Source organism: Condylura cristata, unplaced genomic scaffold, assembly GCF_000260355.1.
Source record: "Condylura cristata isolate star-nosed mole 26May11 unplaced genomic scaffold, ConCri1.0 scaffold00009, whole genome shotgun sequence".
Lineage (NCBI taxonomy): Eukaryota > Metazoa > Chordata > Mammalia > Eulipotyphla > Talpidae > Condylura > Condylura cristata.
This window is the reverse complement of record NW_004567110.1, coordinates 59,364,454-59,385,752: the sequence shown is the minus strand read 5'-3', so window position 1 is coordinate 59,385,752 and position 21,299 is coordinate 59,364,454. Positions and strand designations below refer to the sequence as shown.

The following is a 21,299-nucleotide window of genomic DNA, read 5'->3' as shown; positions in this document are numbered from 1 at the left end:
CCGTCTTCTGCTTGAAAAAAAAAAAAAAAAAGAGATAATAGGGCTCTCTCTGGTGGCCAACTGGGTAAAGCACTGCATTATGAAGCTCTCTGAAGCCACTGCAGCACGAGTTGGATAACTTGACCCGGAGGTGACCCACATGGCTGCCCCCGTCAACAGTGTACTTTGTCAATCTGCCTGTTCTCTCCCCCACTCTGTCTCTGGTGAAGCCTCTCCCCCCCACACTTCTGGCCTGTACCCCAGTCAATAAGCATAAATAAATAAAACTTAAAAAAAAAAAAGATAATAGCCTCCCGTGGGTCTCTCACCTATGTCCCTTCAAACGTCTCTTCCATGCCACCCCTCACCCCCCATATCCCTTGTACATGTCCAAGTCTGAGTAGAAAGTGTGGCTTCTTCCTTACATGTCTTTCTTCTCAAGTGCTTCCTCCAGCTCTTCTGCAAGTCTCCTCTCCCAAGTCTTGTAGCTTTTCTCCACCCTTCCTTTGGTTGGAGAAAGAATCTGGAATTTCCCCTTTCTATGGGGATTACATTGTTACAATAGTGATTTTTGAAAATAGAAATTGCTTATCAATAAAACAAGAAGGAGGAAAAGGAGGAAGAAGAGGAAGTGGGGAGGGAGGAGGAGGAGTAGAAAGAGAAGAATAAACAATACATATATATTTATGGGAGTCTGTAAAGGTGGGATGTCCCGTATTGGGGTTGGGGTTCGGTTTAAGGACAACCTTTGAATGCGAGAGTGTGAGAAGGGAGAAATTCATTACTTAACAGTTCGGAAGAGATTGATACGGCAAACTAGGGGTGCAAAGTGACTCTGAGAGGAGTCAACAACCAGGAGGCTCTCATTCTGAGGAGTGCTTGCCGTGGGAGTTGAGTGGTTCTTATTTAATTAAATGTATAGTTAGCAAGTTCATATAACAAGCAATGAAGATATTTTCCATTTTTATTCCTAAGCAACAATTTCCTGAATGGGAAACTTCTATTACTGAGCTGATACAAACCTCAGGATATGTCAATGGAGCTCGCACACTGTTGCCTGGCTGCCCCGATAGAAAGTTGGTAGGGTGTAGATGTGTCTGGTCCTCAAGTCTCTGATGAGGCACCAAATCTGAAAGTCAAGTACACTAGTTGTGGGGGTGTAGTTTGAAAAAGGCAATGGCCACGCTGAAGTCATATAGACCAAGCTCCACCAAAACTTAATCTCTAACTTAATTGTAGTTTTAGTTGCTCTCAAACGTGGCATTTCAAATTAATCAATCTGTAATTTTCTGGTGAGCTAGTGAGCAAATGTGCATTGGAGTTGGCTTTCCTTGAAATTGTTCTTTTCTGATCCTACTGGCTTTCTAACTATAAAAACCTTCCACTTCTAAAAGTTCTCTTTAGTGACTTTTAGTTGTTAAACAGGCGGCTGCCAGATTCATGAATCATTAAAAAGTTTGTTAGATCTCCAAATTTATTCAGATGAACTTTTTTTTTAAATGCTAGTCTTAGTGATAAATATTTACTATTTATAGAGCTTCACAACAGTTAAATTTACACTCTATAAAGGCATTGCTAGAGTGTCATATCCCCTAAGTGCCATTCTTACTTGAAAATATATAGCCCATACATCCAAACCTGGTTTTCATTTCAAAGGTAATCAGTCCCTGAAGGAAAATGACTAGGTTTATATATGATAGCACAAATCCAAGTGGAAAATTCTAAAGCCTCAGCTGTTTCCGAAGAGATTGAAGGCAACGCTGTGTAGACTGCAGTAGGATATCACCCGCTGATGTCTGCACATGGTTGGGCAGGGAGCACACCTGGCTGTGGTATGTGTGGTCTAAACCCCCACTCCTGACAGCAGGGGGAGTGGAGGGGTGGGTGGGCCGCGCCTAAGAAGGTGGAGTTGAGTGGCCCTTTTGGGAGACTCAAAGAGGAAGACTTAAGATAAAGAGATGCAAGTGAGTGTATGAGTGTGTTTCTCTTGTTCCTTGCTGGCTGACAGGATAGCTTAGCCCTCTCCTCAAACCCCCAAAACCCCTCCCCCCATCTCAGCAGTACCAGGCTTCTGCCCCACCTGCTGGCTCAGAATGCTGCAACTTCACCTCACACCATCACCTACACCTCTCTCTCTCTCTCTCCATCCTGCTAGCTCTCTCTCCCCTACCCTGTTGGTTAGATTACTTTTTTATTTTCCTTTTTTGTCACACCAAAGGTGCTTTTGTTTGTATTTGTGGTAATGGATGGCTGGACCCAGAACCTGTGAGAGAGGTTCTGAACTGGTGACAATATTTAGATCATTTTCCTGTTAACCAGAGCAGGGAATTTGAATTTGGGTTCCTTTTTTTTTTTTTTTTTTTTTCTTTAGTTCTGTGAAAGCTAGGAAAGCTCAGTACAAATGTATCCATTTTTTGGGCGATTGTTAGAGACTTATCCGAAACTGTCCATCATATACAATATAACTATTGACAGAGAAAAATAATTATATTGTTCTGCCCTGGAAAAAAAAAACATAAAAATGAGTTATTGACATTTTTCTTATTTGGGAAGGTTGTTATAGTCTGTATCAAAAGGTTCCATTCCAATTTGTCAAATAAATTAAGGTGTCACATTTTTATCATATGTCTTTACAAGAAAAATATATTATAATGATGTGGCTGAAGTGTGAAATTTAATCCCTTTAGAGAGAGTGTTGTTTGAACTGACCATGAATCGAGGCATGTTAGGATGATGGCCAGCAAAACAACAGCATCTTCTCTCTGGGTAAAACCTGAGTTGAATTCTGACTTTGGTCCTCAGTTTTGGGTGAGCAAGCTAATTCTGTACTCTTTTTTTTTTAGCCTTGGATTTCTACTGGTCTAATGCTGATCGCAATACTCTCATGACAGTGTGACCACCAAAAAAAACCTACAAGAATGATTTCATGAGCTCTGAGGCACTCAGTAATGAGGGTGGGCAAGTACAGTTATCATGTGAAGATACAGGAATAGTACTACCATGTGCCTTCAGTTAACCTAATCATTTTATTTGCCCCAAATGAGATGGCATTTGACCGGTTAGTAGTCAGGTCTCATGGGTTGGATCTTAAGAATAGTTGAAAGAGAATTGTTGTTTCAATCAAATACATTTGCAGTTGAATCAGAGTTGTACCTTTGCCATGTATATTTAGGACTCTGTAAGTGGGGCTGGAAAAGCAGAGCATGCTCCACATGTGTGTAAATCAGCAAACTCCAGGAGCCAATGTGACTAGCATCTCCTATGGTTTTCCCTCCCTCTGGAACTGAGAGGAGGGCTCCCCCATGTCCTGTAGGGAAGGTTAGTTAGATTCAGGAAAATACAGGGAAGAGTGTGCTTTAATGCCTTAGTAGGTCCGCCTTTTCTTCTGTTGTTTTGCTTTCTAATAACCTTTGGCATTTCCAGAGTCTATTTGTGGAAACTAGAACACTTTTGTGTGACTCTGTCACATGACCATTTACTCTCATTACCTGGGTTTGTGGTAACCTATTGTGGCAGGTTCAACAACTGTTTCTTATATATTTTTTAAGATTTATTTATTTATGCATACAGAACTGGGGTACAGGCCAGAAGTGCAGGGGCTGTGAGAGGATTCACCAGAGACAGAGTGGGGAGCAGAACAGCCAGATCAACACTGCTGAGGGGAGCAGCGTGTGAGTCAGGAGAGGTCTGCTGCGCCATGTGGATCACCTCTGGGGTGGGGGTTGAACTCATGCGGAAGTGGTTTCAGCTTCTTAGTGCTGTGCTTTAACCTAAACACTGTGCCATGAAGGAGGGCCCTGTTGGATATTTTAATTCTTGTACGTGGCTTGATTGATGATTTTTCTCACCACTCTCCCTTCACCCAGCTGTTCCTGCTTCCTAACATATCTTTCCTCAAATTTGTTCAGCTGTTTTGTAATCAGCACTTTTCCCATGAAATCAAATCTAGTTAGGTAACCTTCTACACTGTTTCCACAAACCACTTCAGTCATGATACCTGAGATTCATTTCATTGTCTCCCAATAGGAGTGAGAAAATGGGCCTGGCATAACTGTCTTCTAATTGAACATGTTGTATGAATGTGTGATCATACTCATCAGTCTCGTAGTTTTACTAGAACCGGCCCTCATCCTTTGACTTGCAGGGTGATGGGAATGCAGATATGGCTTACTGAAGAAAAGTTCTAACTAACTTGGGCAAGGTAGAGTAAGGTGCACTTTCTCTGCTTAGAGTAAGCCGAGAACCTGGTTGAGATTTGCATTTTGTGATTCCTGGGATGGATCACATACATTTCGTACAAACACATTTGGTGAATAAAAGCAAGTGATGTTGTGCATTAGCTGCTGCCTACTAGGCCCCGCTATGTGACTGTCTAGCAAGCTTGGCTTTCCCTGGGGCCCAAATTCCCTCCAGTCTATTTTGCCTCACCATGTGCATTGCATGGGTTTTACCACATTGTGCAGAAACGGCAGCCAGTCCTAGAGCTGCAAATCTGGGCAGAAACCGAAAGGTTATACTAAGCTGGCTGATATGAGATAGGAAAAACATAAATGTTCTTCTTTAAATTGCATTCCACTGACTTGTATAACTATAGGGATAAGATCCTCAGTGGATGCCTACCCCTGATTAGTATGAAGCCTGTATATGTTATCGGCTTCTTCTACAAAATAACTAGTGATGATGTTGAATTTATAATTGATATTTTCATTTATAAAAGGCATATAAGATATGAACAGCAACAACAATAAGCTATAACAATGTACTGTAATAAAAGTTCTGTGACTGTTTTCTCTCTTTCTCTCTCAAAATATTTTATCACATGTAATGTTTTTGGACCTCACTTGGCCAGGGGTAAATCAAACCACTGAAAGGGAAATCAGGGATAAGGGGTGGGGGGTGGTCACTGTATACTAAGTACCCAAAGCAACTGTAGAATCAGAATATTGGATCTTTGTCCTATTGTTATTAGAGCCAGGTGCAATTCCTGCTAGAGACAGCAAAGCCTTGCTTTGGTCTTCTGCAATTCTGCAGAATTGGTACAATGAACCAAGGGCTATGATACCTTGTCACTTGACCAAAATTCCTGCCCACTTGGGGTGAAAAAACTAAATTGAAGGACTTGCTGGCTAAACCGAGACAGAGCTCCTTCTGGGACAGAGCCTTTAGTAGTGTGGCAATGACAGTTTCTAGTTAGAAGCTTGAGAAAGATCACAATAAAACTCATTATTAATTTTTATTTCCTACCATACACCAAATGTACAGCACTGAACACAATTTTGTTGTTTTGATGTAAGAAATATTAATTGTTTGAAGAAACAGTTTACAAACTACTTCAAATTAAAAAAACGCATACATCATTGCCTTTTTTGTTGTTTACAAAAGACCTGATTTACAGTATCAATCATTAACATAGTCCAAAGGAAAAATAACTCAGTGCACATTACAAAACACATCAAGTACAAAGGAAGCAAATAAATACGAACAAACTTCACAAAATATCCTGTTCAAACTATGCAAACACAAATAAATTAACCTGAAGTCATAGTAAATTATGTAATAAATACATAAGTTGGTAAGAGATCCTTTTTAAATTAAATAAAATATATAACAAACCTGTTAAAATATTTAGCAAATTAAATTTTGTCTTTGTAATAAGTGAACTCATTTGTATGCATCTATCAAGTATTGTGTAGCAAAATGTTTGCAATTACATAACTTTAATAGAAAATTTTGTTTGGTGTCCCATTTATAATAGACAGCACATATGGCAGCTCTTTATTTAAAATTGATTTTTAAATAAACACCATTCCTACCTAAAAAGACACCTCATTTTCACTAAACTAAGATTCAAGGGTCCAAAGGAACCCCAAACCAAAGATAAGTCCTACTTAATACATAACAAAGACCACAGTGTCATGAGAGTGGATTTCTGTGGATATTACTTTTAATTTGTGCAGGTAACAGTAATAACAGAGGAATATATCAAACCTGTGAGTGCCTTCATATTCAATCTACATACCCATGAGGCTAATAAAAAATAAACACTTTTGTTATAACACAGAAATTAAGCCCACACTAAGTTCAAGTGTCCATTTACACGGAGGCACATTGCACACGAAGTGTGTGCACACCAAAAAGGCAGTTTAGCTGGTTGTCTATACCTTTTTCTTAAAAAAAATAAATATAAAAAAACTTTTGAAACAATGCTGAACTACTTTACAATCCCTGAAATAGACATTGCCTTTACTATAGCAACTTCTAAACTCCGATCCATCCAGAAATTCAAGATTGAGGGCTCATTTTCACATGTGTGAGTGTTGGGATTTGCGCGTGTATACGTGGGTGTGTATACTTTTTCCATACTTGTAGTACTATAGAAATATTTTTAAAATCAAATTGAAAGTTGTCTTGTTGCCGAGAGAGGGTGAGACAATGTCGCTAATATCCGAAGTAATCAGAGAGGAGAAATATTGTTTCATGTGTTCTATATTTACCATTCCTTTCCAGTCAACCCAGTAAGATAAATGCTATTTCAGGGGGCATGGTATCTACAAAATTTCCCATTTGGATGTTTTTGCATTTGCTAAGTACGAATCTACATCAATATTTTTACTTGTATGTTGTACCAACATATGGCAGGAAAGCCTGGCTGGTCACATCAAGTCTTGGGAAAAGAGTTGCCAACTATCTGATATGACTTGAAAAACAAACAGACAAATCTGCATTACTAAAAAGCTTATGTTTCTTTAAAACATTTCAAATAAATAATTCATATTAACTAAAACCGCACAGCCAAGTTGAATACTTTACTGATTGCTATATTTAATTATTGCTAACAAATTCTGAACAGGCTGTTTTCCAGTATACTGTGCTTCTGTGAGCGCCATTGCCCACTAGGGGGCGCCATTTATCTTCTGATTCCTTTCACGCCACTCACCTTCTAAATAGAAAAGCCGGTGATGGGGGGACTAGGTGGAGGAGAGGAAGTGTGCAATAAAAACCAAACTGGACCGTACCATAGTCCCTACATAAGAATTTCCTTCATACTTTTTTTTTGTTTTTGTTGTTTTCTCATTTAAATCCAGCAAGATACGGGATTTGAGAATAGCATTTCTATTTAAATTCTATTGGAAAATAAATTAATAAACACTTGTAAAAATATGGCAGACTTCAAAATGCAGTTAAAAGATAAAAAACTCTTTGATTAGAAATAAATAAAATATAAAAATGTCACATTTATTTTTACATATTTTTACAAAACCAAACCAAACCAAAACAGTGCAATGAAGAAATAAAAAGAAAAACGTATGAAAATAAATAAGATCTAGTATTTGACTGCATGGACTTTAATCCAAAGAGTCTATCATAGTTTTTCTTTCCTTTTTATGTTAGCTGGGGGTGGGGGTGGGGTGGGGGGAATTAGTGCAATGTTGCAATTGTAACTGCAGTACGGCAACCTATATGCCCCAGCAGCAGGAGCGCCTACCAGATCCATTTGTCTTACTGCTGTGGTGATTTCTGTTGCTGGCAGGACTGGAATCCTACACATGGATGCCCTTCACTGCTTGTTTGATACTTTCCAGTAGAGCTTTGCATTCTGGGGAATAGTCCCGTTCCAGATTGCTGTACATGTCTGTGAGTGTATTTACATATGCTTCAAAATTCTGCTCACTGATTGGCCCCTAAATGAAGACAAAACACATTGAACCAATCACAGAGATCCAGGAAAAGGGGGACCAAGTAACATCCCAGAGGAGCAGTGACGCAGGAGTCTCGGAGGCAAGGTCAGAATCCACATGACTGCTGGAATTTGGGGAGATGGAGAGAGATTGCATGTGTGTTGGGAATCATCTCACTTTTACTCAACTAATAGAATTAACGTGACTGCACAGTATTTTGTGGTCGATTTGGAGCCACGTATAGGTGATGTCTTGCTGCTGAGCTGGATCTCTCAAAACTGCACCACTTGAGAGGGAGCCTCAGCTTCAACAGAGCACGCCCAGCATAAAACAGACCTCCTGTGTGCAGAAGGCGAATGTTGGAGAATGTTCCTTTAGCAGAGCCATTCTGGAATTTAAGGAATTTAAGATTTGGGCAAGTTGCTCACTAACCAGCTGCCTGGTGGAACATTGCCTTCTTTCATCCGCAGACACTGTTTTATCCATGTTGCCCTCGTAGCTTCATTGTAATAAGCGTCTTTATTTCTCTATCTCTCCTTTCGGGTAGCACATCAAATGCCCAAAGCCAAGGTCTGTTCATCCCTTGTTCTTTTTTGTGTTTGGGGGTCTCTCCTTTGCCTAATGTGGTACTTCAAAGAGAGCGGACACTTGATTTGTGGAAATTACATGCAGAGATGAGAGGAAATTAATAACACACTGGAAATACTGCTACACCATTTTGTGGTGCCTCCATTTCCCCATCTTTCTGCAAACACATGACATATACCTGGCTCCACAAGATACTTGGAAGAAAGGATTTTTAAAAGGTCTGAGTGCTATCATTACTAATGATCTTATTGGCTATTGTTGCCACTTAGAAGGTGGTAGACTTTCTAAATTCAAAGATGACTTTGTTGTGCTTAGCAAAATACTTATCTACATTCAAAGATGACTTTGTTGTGCTTAGCAAAATACTGATCTACTTGTTTAACTTGTTTAATCAGACTTCTATTTCCTTTAGGTTTCTGTCCTTGCTATGTCCTGTGTTTCTTGGAAAGGCGTTTTTGAAGACCAGGACACAAGTGGCAGAATAGACAGAGACCACACAGCACAGCCAGGCCCCCTGGTTAATGACACCTTTGCAAGTGTGATCACATATCAGGGAGATTCAGTAATCTCTCTGGTACACTTCAGGCAATGGCAGTGCTCAGTCTTTGGAACTTTAGGGCACATTTAGTGTGTCACCCCTAAACTTTACTACTAGTGTATCTTGTACATAACTACACAGGGTACATGTTATCTGGAATGGTGATGGTTCTTTTTATGGCACTGATAAAGGAAAATAAATTAAGCAATACAAATTTGAAGAATGAATTAAGGCAAATGTTAATAAGTAATAATACCCAAAAGTTAATTTTGGTTATCAAATAATAATTTGTTTTCATTTGTGTTTCTTCTTATTACATTATTATTTTATTACTTTTTTTTTTTTGTCAAGAGAAACATTTAGAATTACTTCAGGTAGTAGTTTCATGCTGGAAGTTAGGTCAGTGGAGGCGATTATTGCTTTCAGCAAACCAAACATACTTCATTAAATTTCTGCTTCCTTATATATAAAACCTGGAGCTTTAGAAATATTGTTCTAATATGCATGCATTGAGGATATTAAAAACATTCAACAATGCAGTTCCTCTCCCATGTGTTTATTCTACTTATTGAAAGTGTAAAGGAATTTAATTTTTCAAATGAATTTTAAGTAGTCGCTAAACCTCAAATATATGTTTAAGTTTTGGAAATAAGGATGTAATGCTCACTTTGGTGGTTCTCACTCTGTATGTGGAGAATGTAAGTATGCTCTTCATACTTAGCAGAAAGAAAGCACCAAGCTGAAAACATTTTTATTTTTACAGTTCTCAAGTTGAGTGGATGATGCAATGACTGAGTTTCAGATTTTCTAAGTTCCCCTTGAGGAAGGTCATCGTAAGTCAGACGCAGTGAAGCCTGGTGCCTCTGCAGACTGCTGAAGGGTCCCCTCAGAGCTAGGTAATTTCACTGGCAGCCCTGCTGGTGATTGCACACGGACATTGCAAACTCCTGCAATGGAGAGACCAAGTTGTGGCCGTGGACTTACCATCTGTGGCAGCTGGATGTCAGCAAGGCTTGAAATGAGAGCTTGACTCAGCCCTGCCAGCTCCTTCAGAAGACTTTCATTGCTCTGTTCTATAAGTTTGTTCTCCTCCTCTATTGTCTTTAAGTTGCTCTCCATTGATGTGATCTAGAATGGAAATAACTTGGGAATATGAGAAATAGAGCTTGAAAGTACAAAAGTTTCTCTCTGAAGGAAAATGCATCAGTTGAACTAAATGCCCAGGAGTGCATATACTGCAGTCGCTCTTCAAAATTGCAACCTCATCTCTTTGCTCTGCTTTGGAATCACATTATCAAATCATTATCTTCTTCCCAGACTTCTTCATTGATGTGCAAATTCTGCATCTCACATGTCTAAACAGTGGTTATCTCAGGCTCACATGTTTAAGAGCAAAGCTTTGCTATTTTCTCAAATCTGTTCATATAAACACACAGCCCTCTGATTCCAGTTGAAAGCAATTTGAGTATTGCTTGGGACTTCCAGGTATCCCTAGTGGGTCTCTTCTTTCATACTTCAAATCCATTGGGTTTCTCCTTCCATATTCCAGGATACAAAGACTATGGCCACCTGTCCCATTCTTCCCTGGGCCCAGTCACCAACATAGCTGTGACTGCCACCCCTTGGGGGAGAAGGGGACTGCAGGGGGTCTCTGCATCTGACTTTCCCTGCTCATCTCCGCTCATCTTCAACACAACTACCCAAACCAGTCTCTTCCAATGTAAGTCAAATATAATGGTGTTCACCTTTTGTTCCAAAACCCATAATGACTCTATGATATTCAGAATAAAAACCCAGGTCTTTAAAATAGTCTGCAAGCTCCATGTGTTACCTTTGGAGCTTATCACTCCTCGACTTGTTTACCTGAAGCCACCCTTACTGTTATTTCTTGAGAACTCAAGATTCAGGGTTCTCATGCTTGCTGCTTTTGCAAGAAACACACACTCACAATCCCCTCATACTTGTTTAGCTAACTCCCTTCATACCTCAAGTCTTCATCAAAATGTCTCCTTCCTCCTGATGCCTAGCCTGGCTACCCTATTTCATGATGAAATCTGGTTGCTTCTCCCAACTCCATGTCACATATGATATAATTTATCACATGATTCGTTTCTGTGTGGTGTGACTCTGCCTTCTAGATCTTATGTTCCATGAGAGCAGAGGCCTCTGTTGTCTTTGCTAATGCTCCTCAAGAGGAAGTCCCATGAGTTCTGACCAATGTACCACACTTGAGTAAGCCTAGTCACTAATAAGGAAGAATATGACAATGGCACAATGGGTCAGGAAACCAAAACTGCATTTTAGTAAAGACCCCCCCCCCATCTTCAACAGCTGTAAATGAGAATTTCTGTAATTCACATGATATGGCCTAAAAATCCTACATTTTAGGAGAGGACAGAGAGAAGACACCTCATTCTATATTGTAGCTCACCTTCTTTTCTTTCCAACTTGTTTTTCACAAGAGAGTCATTATTGGTGTTTGAAACAACCCCAGGCTGATTTTTCATTCCCATTTGGATACATTTCAACAGGGGATGGGGCAGACATGGTATACGAAAAATGTACCATTGAGAAAGAATCCATTCCAGAAATCTTCAAAAAATATCTGTTTCTAACAACATCAACACCTTCAGAGGTGTGCCAAGTTAAATTTGAGAAGTTGCTCCTTTTTTTATTGAATTTTGAATGAAACAAAATCATCTTATTTCTTATAATAATTTTTCTACTTGAAAAATTACTTGACTACCTATTTTCTTATAAAGTCTTTTATGCAGACAAAGAAAAACATGAGTAGTTATACTTACAACAACCAAATCAATAGTAGTCTACGGTGATCCACTTAGTCAATATTTTACAATAATTGTATATCCTCAGTATATTCATTCTAAGATATCAATATATTTTTATCACAATATTTAACATTTCAAAATTTTATCTCCACTATAGGTTACAATTTCCATAAAGATAGCTGATTGATTTCTCTCCCATTCTCTCTCTTTATTTTTTTACCTGTGTTTGAAGTTTCATCATATCTGCTTCAATTTTAAGGTTGGATTCATTCAGTTCCTTTATTTCTTCATCCAAATGCCTAATTTCTTCATCACTCTCTATACCTATAAAGAGTCAGAGTATCTTACTACAAACAAAAGATAGGAGGCTGTGACAAATATGAATCATTTTACATTGAATTCATTATATTAACTTGTGCCTTAAAGTAAAAATTAGATTAATTTGAAATGTTGACTTTTTATCCAAATTCATATCTAAAACTCTGAAAGAGTGAGTTCCAAGACTCAATTCCTTGAAAAGAAAAAGGAACAGAAAACACTACCATTTAATAAGCTCTGTTAAGTTTCAAGGGGGTGGTGCTGAGCACTGAAAGTTTTTCTCATTTAAATTTCACTGTACCCTATGGTGCCATGTTTCATTATACCTTTTCACATGATGACACTAGACCTTACAAAGGGTAAAGCAGCCACACTAAGGGTTGACAGATGTTATATAATCTGCCCAATCCAAAGTAAGAGGTCTCCCTGGTGGCCTAGAGCTTAAGTCTCAGTGATACACTGCTATGGCCTGACCCACATGGCACAGCAGACCTCTCCTGTCTGCCTGCCACTCCCCTCAGCAGTGTATTTCAGTTGATCCTCCCATTCTGCTCCCCATACTGTCTCCGGTGAATCCTCTCACCCCACCGCCCATCTCTGGCCTATACTCCAGTTCTTGTATGCATGCATACATAAAACAAATCTTAAAAACAGAAACAAAAGTAAAAGGCAGAATTAGGACTGAATTCAAAATCCATGGATTTTTCCACAACACTGCAAGAAGAGTTAAGCTATGAATTATGATAATTCATTATATATTTGTTGTGTAAGAGGAACCTTATGGACTGATTATCACTAAAGACAAAGCTAGGGTGCTGGCAGGTGGACTGGATTCCAGAAACATCACAATGTGAGTTCTTTATAGGGATATAGAAACAAGTGCAATCTACATAGGGAAGGAGGGCTATGAAATTTTAAATGGTGGGCTTGACTCTTATTATTCAACTTGGGCAACTTAATTCTTCATGCTTCAGTTTCCTCTTCTGAAATATAAGATAAAAATCTATTTTCTAAGAATAAGTATAAAGTGACGAGTATATAGTAAGTGCTCAATGAACGGGAGTCATTTTCTCATTACAATTTTGTAGAAGACATTTAAAGATTAAATATACCGGGATTGGTATATAATATTACAGATGCCAGAAGCAGGATTTAAAGTCCAGAATGATGAATCTAAGCCAAAGAGATCGAGGAGGATAAATGTAGACTTCTGCATTTAGATTGCATATGATCAATTTCATGAGAGCATGATGTGAAGATGACAGTTTGTTTGAAAAGCATCCAGTCTCTGATGCTCTTCTGGCATTACCACATGAAAACTGAAGGTGACCTTCACATCCTCTCAGAGATACTCAGCCATGCCAAATGTTTGCACCAGTGCAACAGGAGACATGTGGAGGTGTATGGAGCAAATGGTTCACAGAAGTACACCCTGGGAACAAGTCATATGGCCACCAAAACAACATGGATGACTCTGACCTAACAGTAAGAGAGTAAAGACAGTCCCGAAGTTTATACACAGCATGATATGAACAGGTGGCGGTTTTGTGGGTACTTACTGATTAATAAACAACTCACTAGCTAAATAAATAAAAGTAGCTGTGCATGGCCCAATAAAGTGTGTCATAAAACTTATCTAATACTGGCGTCTGAGATACAATACAAAGAAAAGCAAGCCAATATCTAAAATATTGTACTTAAAACAATTTGATGTGTCAAAGTGTGATACAGTTACTCAGATAACTAGTCACCCCCTACTACACAAATGGAACTATGTTATTTGGGGGATACAGAAACCACTCACTGGCCAGTTGTTTCTGTACAGTATTCTGATTGATGCACTATTAGAGGTTTCTTCTCTCAGAAAACTGGATTGAAATACCAAAACATGCTGAAATATTTTCAACAATCTGAGGGAGATTTTTCAGTCATACATATTTTGAGTGCTGTCAATACTTGAAATTTTTCTTATTTGAGAAAATAAAAATTTCTATTGCTGTATTTTTAATTATACATATATATATTTTTACATCTTTTTTCATTTTGTACATTATTTTATCTCAGTTGTAATCCCCGTGGACTTCCCACAAAAAAAGTTAAACTCATGCCTATAGCTGTATTTTTTGACATATTATTTTTCTTTCTCTTTGTGATAGAACTCAACTTCTTCATGGTGTGATATTTTCTTACATAGTACCTGGTGGCACAGACCATGACAAAGGAAACACTTACAAAGTATGAATAGTTATGAAAAATAATTAGGTTGTTAAGAAGACCCTCACTAGAGAAGCTTCCTTTATTTAATCTGAAATTCCACTGAAAAGAAAGAGGCAGCCATAGCCAAATCAATGAGTGGAGCAGCTCTGTTAGGGAAATGGGAAGCTCAGAAGCCCACAGCTGGGAAGGAGTGGGAATGTCTGTTCCTGGGCTAGAAAGGCATGTGAGTGAAGGCTCCAGTCAACGGGGAGGATCATGGGACATCGCAAGAAAAGCTTAGCTTACTCCACATGCAATGAGAGCCAGTGAAGGACTCAGATTTTTTCATAAAGAATGAATTAAAGTAGAGCCTGAGAAGCCACCAGAAGAAGATAAGTTTGGAAATTATTGCTGTGGTATTGACTGGGTCTGAAGGCCCCTGCCCCATAGCAATTGGGGAGGAGTCATTAATTACAGTAGATTCAAAAAGCTGAAAGGCAGAACTTCCAAAGATTGTGATGGGTTGGAAGAAGAGAAAGAGAGAAGGAAGGAATCGAGGTTGAGTACCTGTTGCTGCATGAGCAGCCTGGGTAGCTGAAGTGATATTTTGGGGTAGGGAAAACAAAGGCAGTGTACAGCAGAAAATCAGGAGTTCAATTTTGCCTAGTACTTATGGATGTTTGTGAGAAGAATCTTTTTATTTTCCTCAGGGATGACCCCAGCTTGTTCACCTCATTTTTCAAATTAACTTTAAATAGCTTTAAAAAAAAGAGATTTATTTATACTTACAGAACTGGGGTACAAGCCAGAGGTGTGGGGTTTAAGAGGATTCACCAGAGACAGAGTGGGGAGCAGAACAGGAAGATTGACAAAGTACACTGCTGAGGTGAGCAGTGGGCCGGTCAGAAGAGGTCTGTGATGCCATGTAGATCAGTTCCCTGATCTTGCTGCAGTGGCTTCAGAAAGCTTCATAATGTAGTGCTTTAACCCCTTGTGCCACGAGGGAGAGCCCAGCTTTTTTTTTTTTTTTTTTTAACATGTTACTTTGTACTCTTTACCCTTTAAGTACTGTTTGAAATAAGGTTATAAACAAACAAATAAATAAATGTTAAATTGTGCTAACATCTCCAAAAATGTGGGCATTAGAGGACTAGGGAGTATTTCCAAGGAACATTCAAAGGATCTGGAGAAAATGTTTTGACTAAGCACCTGAACTTTGGGAAAAAAAAATAGGACCCAGATTTGTCCCTACTTTTTCCCTCCCTCTGCTTGCAGCTTTCAGTAGTAACCATGGATAAAGAGAGGCCCGGAGGGATCACATATAAATAAAATGTGGCAGGAATGAAGCCTCAGAAGGGAAATGGTAAGAACCCCAAGAGTGCTTTCCTCCCTTGGATATTCTATATCTTCTATTTAAAAATCACAAACAAATTAAAAAGCTTGAACAAGCTTTCAGAGAAATAAAATAACAGCAGTTAAATGCCAAAGATGCTATTAAATAAAATATCTAAAGCAAAATAATTGCATGGCATTGTTTCTCAGATGTTTTAGAATGATTCTTCCAGGAAAACAAAACATGCTTCAGATAATGCTAATGAGAAAGCACTTAAGAATCAAAGAAGAGTTGGAGATTTCAAGTATATATCTCAGAAACCATATATGAGCTGTGACGAGGGATTGACACTAGGGAAATATGCAGGAAAATATAGACAGAGATGTAGAAATTAATACTGTGATGCTTATAAATAGTGATAACTTATAATAAGATATAATGTACTATTTAAAGTATTCAAATTCACCATGAAATATTATTTTTAATTAATATATATATATATATATTTACATCATTGTTCACTTTTAAACTATGTTTGCTCTTTCCCCCCCACCTCAGGTGTCAACCCCATAGAATTTTCTCCCCCATTTCACCTGTGCCCCATCATCACAGTCCCCTGTGCACGGCCTCCTTCTGATCCCTCTCTCTCCCCCTCCCCTGCAGGATGTCTCTGTTTTATAATTTTCTGTTTGTTTTTGTTTCATTTTGCTGTGCTTTGTATTATTCTTATTTTTTCCCTGAAAATATTATTTTGAGTATAGAATAAAATTGAAGAATTTAAAAATAGATGTCAGGAACTGAGTTTCTCAAAATTTGGTAAAGGCTTACAGCAGGAACACACACACAAATAGTCAATGCAAACATGTGCCACTTTGAGGACAGACAAGAGGAATAAGTTCAGCCAGAATCATCTTAAACCATTGAATATCATTGCTTGAATTTTTCTATTGGAGGTCATTATTAACAGTGAGGATAACAAGTGACATAAGTGCAGCTTCTCTCTTGTAGACCTATGGCAGAAATCACCAGTGACGACTCTTTCCTAAGGACATTATCCTCCAACTCAGCACAGTCCTGCTGAGTGCCATTAACCAGCTAACCAGCATTGGCACAGGATATGAAACCAATATCCATGCCCAATCTCTTCCATCATTTGACTGATGTATGACCCTAGGATCTAAAAGATTTCTTTGTATAAATTATTTAGTATAAACAGTTGGAAAGTAATCATGTGAGGAATAAACTCTAGGGTTCCTGAAGATCTTTGGGATTGGTCAAAACTGGGTTCTAGGTCAGACTCTGCCATTTGTCAGTTCTGTGGTCCGGCCTAGACAAGTCATCCAAGCACAAGTCAACTTCCTCATCTGTAAAAAGTGATAATAGTCTACCTCATGTGGAGAAATAAGGTGTCGTGGTGGCGGATGTGGTGTGAAGGGGGTGTTCCCATACTTCTGAATCATATCCAATGTTGTGAACCAATATTACCTCAAAAACTAAATTCTACCTCACATACACTCAAGAAAAAGTAAGGTATAATTTTCATTCAGTTTTGAGGTGAATTTTCATTCACCTTCTAGTTCTCCAGGGGCATCTTCATCTTGCCTCTTACCTCCAGTTGCTTTGAGTTTGATGGTCATTAGTTCTTCTGAGACCTTGCCCTTTTTGATTGCTTGTGCATTCAAAGGGCATCCAGATAAACTGTGAAAATAGAAATCATGCAAAAAATGATCATTATTTGCAAAAAATGAAATTATAATTGAAACATGTTTTATTTCAAAGAAAGTTTTTTTTCAAAGATTTATTTATTCATACAGAACTGGGATACAGTGGCGACAAGAGGATTCACTAGAGAACAGGCAGATTAACTGCTGTGGGGAGCAGTGGGAGGGTCAGGAGAAGTCTGCTACCTTGGGGTCACCTCTGGGTGGGGATTGAACTCACACTGAAGCAGCTATGGCTTGCTTGCAGTGCTGTGCTTTAACCCATTGCACCACCAGGGAGGGTCCAAAACATGTTGTTTCTTACAAAAGAAAAATTTCTTTTCACTATTTATCATGTAGTCTTTGGCTGCCTTCTAGTTGCATTGTAAGCTGTAGTGTCTTTGTGGAAAGTAACAAGTAAATAAGTATCTATTGAAACAACAGCAAAAAGGCCCTTAAATCAAGCAAAACATTTTTTTCTTAAATCAAAACACAACTCTCTACTGCTGATTTATAATTTAATTAATTCATTTTGCTAAAATGCTACCATTCTGTATGCGTAAGTAGGCCTTTTCATAGCAGTGGTAATTATTTACCCTAAATGTGAAACTGTACATAGATATGATGAATAAAAATTGTTCCAAATGAGTCAAGATTTCATGAATCATTAGGTTGAGTCTAGTTTTTCCTGTCTGGATAATACTATAGTGTGATCATCACAGAATAACTCAATACAAGCCCCAAATGACACCTCACACCTTGCCTCAGCAAATTCAGTTTGGGTATAGAAAAGTTTCTGATTTTTTCTTTAATTTTTATAACATTCCTTTTCATTAAAATAAATCACTGTTTTGAAAGAATAAAAGGAATTACTGTAAGCACATTCACATACAACCATCACTAGGAGCTTATTACCCCAAAGTGGGGTTCATAGCCTTCCTTTAACAGCTGCATTCTTCAGCAATGATTCTATCCTTTAAAGTCATCTTTTATTTCATTTGCACCTAAATGATAATGACAACAGTGGACAGAACTTGTTTTCCACAGTACATGATCAGATAATTTTGTTGTTCTAAACAACAATTGATTCCTTCATAAATTTGTTTATTTTGGAGCTAGGATTTTTAAATAAAATTAAAAATTATCACAGCCATGTTAAATAATTTTTCAGCAGATACTTTGTTGTGATTCATGTATGAAACAGCCACTTTTGATCCAAAGATTATAATACCTGACAAAATGAGACAATTTCTGGGACAATACCCTTAATAACTGTTTTCTGAATGAGTGTTCTTTTTAAGAATTCTAAATTATTCTACATGAAGATTCTATGAAATATAAAAAGCAACATATGTAATTATAACTAAAAAGAATGCTATGCGGCTTGACAACATTTAATAAACTAAAAAATATTTTATACAGGGAAAGAAAATAAATGAAAAAGACAAACTGAACTTTGAACCTGGCTTTCCTGTTTTGGCAGCATCTCATTATTCAATGAGGCCTATGTAAAGCTTCATTATCTTTCTTCTCTGGAAATTTTGTACAAATCTGTCTTGTTTAATGTGACATATTGTATTCTCAGAAAATGATCAGGAATGGGATTATTATTTATTTGGCAAATTGGGGTTTAAAAGTGATCTGTAGTAAGTCCATTGGTGAGGCAATAGTGGTTAGCACTTTATGAGAACTTCTCTTCCTAAAGGATCTGCTTTCTTCAGACCAGTGCCAGATATTAATAAGGCCACGTGGAAAGTTAAAGAAGTTTCTGTGACTGCCTACCTTAAACCCCAAGAGTCTTTACCTTCAAAACTACCACTTGATATTTTGATCTCCAACTATAGATATATCTTGCAATATATAAAATAAATACTAATTTTTCCAAAATGAGGTGGAAAATATTTTTGGTGTCTTTTCCCTTTAGAGGATGGCCAGTTCCTTCACCAGGGTCCACCTAACCACGTGAGGAAAGACAGAAGCAGGCTGGGGAGTCACTTTTGAAGTTTGGACTTCATTTTGCAAAGGCAAAGGCAAAACCCAAAAAGTATCTTATATGTTTTTGACCAAATTTATAATTCTGTTTAGCATGTCAAGGTAATTCTAAATTACATCCTTGATGCCTTGTAAGAGTTAAATGGTGGATGACAGAATTTATGGTGTGGACATCACTGCTTAGAAATATTAGTAAACCTAAACAAAAGGGCAATATACCACCAGCTGAGGTCTGCTAGTCACAGAACTGGTTTTAAAGGTCCAGTCATCCTTAATGACAGAGGGGTGTGAGTGTGTCTGTGAGTGAGTGTGTGTGTGTGTGTGAGTGCATATGTGTATATGATCATAGCATGTATCTTCTCAGATTGCTATGTTTTCAGAGTGGAAATTTGTAACAAAGATTTAGAGCAAGGTTTTAAAGTAATTATGATGATTGTGTTGAATTGCTCTTAACCATCCTCTTAGATAAGTTTTATATTTCCCATTTTGTTGAATCATAAAATGGGAAAGTGAAGAACTTACCTGAGAGAATGGCTGAGGAAACGATGACCAGAAACCCACTCACGTGTAGATGACACAGCTAAAGCAAGGCTCTGGCTGACTGGTGCTGTGTGAGGAGAGCACTTCCGTAACTCCTGTTCTTGTCTTTCCTTCTGTCAAAGGAGGAAGCTACAATACCCCTATAGCCCACCATGCTTTGTAAAGGAAAAAAAAAAAATGTTCCCTGAGCAGTGCTTTCTGATGAAAGAGAACATCCTGAAAAGATGCGTGATTTTCTTAGTGATTGGAAAAAATACTAAACAGCCTCAAAGATTTTAGGGTCAAAACATATAAACCTATCATAGGTTAGAACCTGCTATTCTAGTATAAGGCATATTTGCTTTAATGATTTCTTGCCTATATACATGTTCTTAATATCATTTTTATTAAAGGGAAAGCAAAGGGTGTGTGTTCAATACTTGTTATGTCCCAGGCAACACTTTTTTTTCTTCTTCTTTCTATTACCTCATTAAACTCTTAATATAGTAAGGAAAAGTTCTACTTCAAGTTAAATTCAATTTCCTTATTTTTTTTAAGCAACATAAGAAATCTCTAATGAAGAATAGCTGATTTGTTTGCTTAACAATTGCTTTCCTTTTCTTAGAAAATAGCATCTTGGCATTAATATTGAAGCCTATATTTTTTAAACTCAAATTTTTTTATGAAATACCTAATTTGTAGATAAAAACTTATAGCACTTATTTTCAGTTTAAAGAGTATTCTTATAACAAATACCATTTACCTGCAACCTTATGACTTGCCTTTAATAAAGTACCTTTGAAGCTCAATGCATCCCTCCATATTACCTCCTACCCCCAGAAATAACTTAATAATTACTGGAGGCTGGCTGCACAGTTGTGTTTGAGGTTTGGATTCCATTATTGTAAAATAACTTGCCCATGTTTTTAACTTTCTGTCAACAAAATCTTATCACATGTACTCTTCAGCAATGCATCTTCCTTAGTTATGTTCTCAAATCTACCCTACTTGGTAGGACTTCACTTTTACCTCGGAGGGCGCTCCTGCTATTCACCATGCACATGAGTGGATGTGACCTCTCTAGCTGAGTCAGTGACACTACTACCACACTCTCAGCCATGTCTCTGGGCCCAATGTGTGGACAATGCTCTGGAGTGCAGATCTAACAGCTCAGTGTCTGCATACAGAACATTTCCATTTGTTCATTTTCAATTTGACTCTGAAAGGCAAGTCACTTCGTAGTGTCCCTACTGATAAGTCTGTCACTTACAGTTAAAGGAGTTCCTGTTGCTCCCCATCTTCATCAAATGTTGTTACTGAAAACTTCACTTTTTTAAAGATAGTCTGTTGCTAAGTGAGGGCTGCATTCACCTCAGTGCAGCATTAGTGCTTCACTGTTAGTCATTACAGGGACATGGAGGTGTGATCACAAAGCTGCTGTGCAGAATGAGTGGCATTGGGTGCACTAGATTTGTGACTGTCATTCCGAATATGAAATGATGATGCAAACTTAGAATAACACAATGTGTGTATGCTATAGTGAATAAGACCGTGCATTTGAAAACTGTAAAAATAAACCACTTAAAAAGTCCAGGGTTGGACACCTAATTTTTGACAAAGGAGCAAAGAAGATACAATGGAACAAAGAAAATTTGTTCAGCAAGTGGT

General features: G+C 38.0%; 1 protein-coding gene across 1 annotated transcript in view; it reads right to left on the bottom strand.

Moving 5' to 3' along the window:
* Positions 1–6,846: 6,846 nt before the first annotated feature.
* ST18 (suppression of tumorigenicity 18, zinc finger) overlaps positions 6,847–21,299 on the bottom strand; it is a 140,280-nt gene continuing 125,827 nt past the window's right edge. Inside the window, exons 18-21 of the mRNA XM_004680041.1 lie at positions 17,030–17,118; positions 11,794–11,897; positions 9,769–9,912; positions 6,847–7,661 (exon numbers count right to left, since the gene is read on the bottom strand). Coding sequence (XP_004680098.1) covers positions 7,521–7,661; positions 9,769–9,912; positions 11,794–11,897; positions 17,030–17,118 — 478 coding nt within the window. The 3' untranslated portion in view covers positions 6,847–7,520. The remainder of the gene's footprint in view (positions 7,662–9,768; positions 9,913–11,793; positions 11,898–17,029; positions 17,119–21,299) is intronic.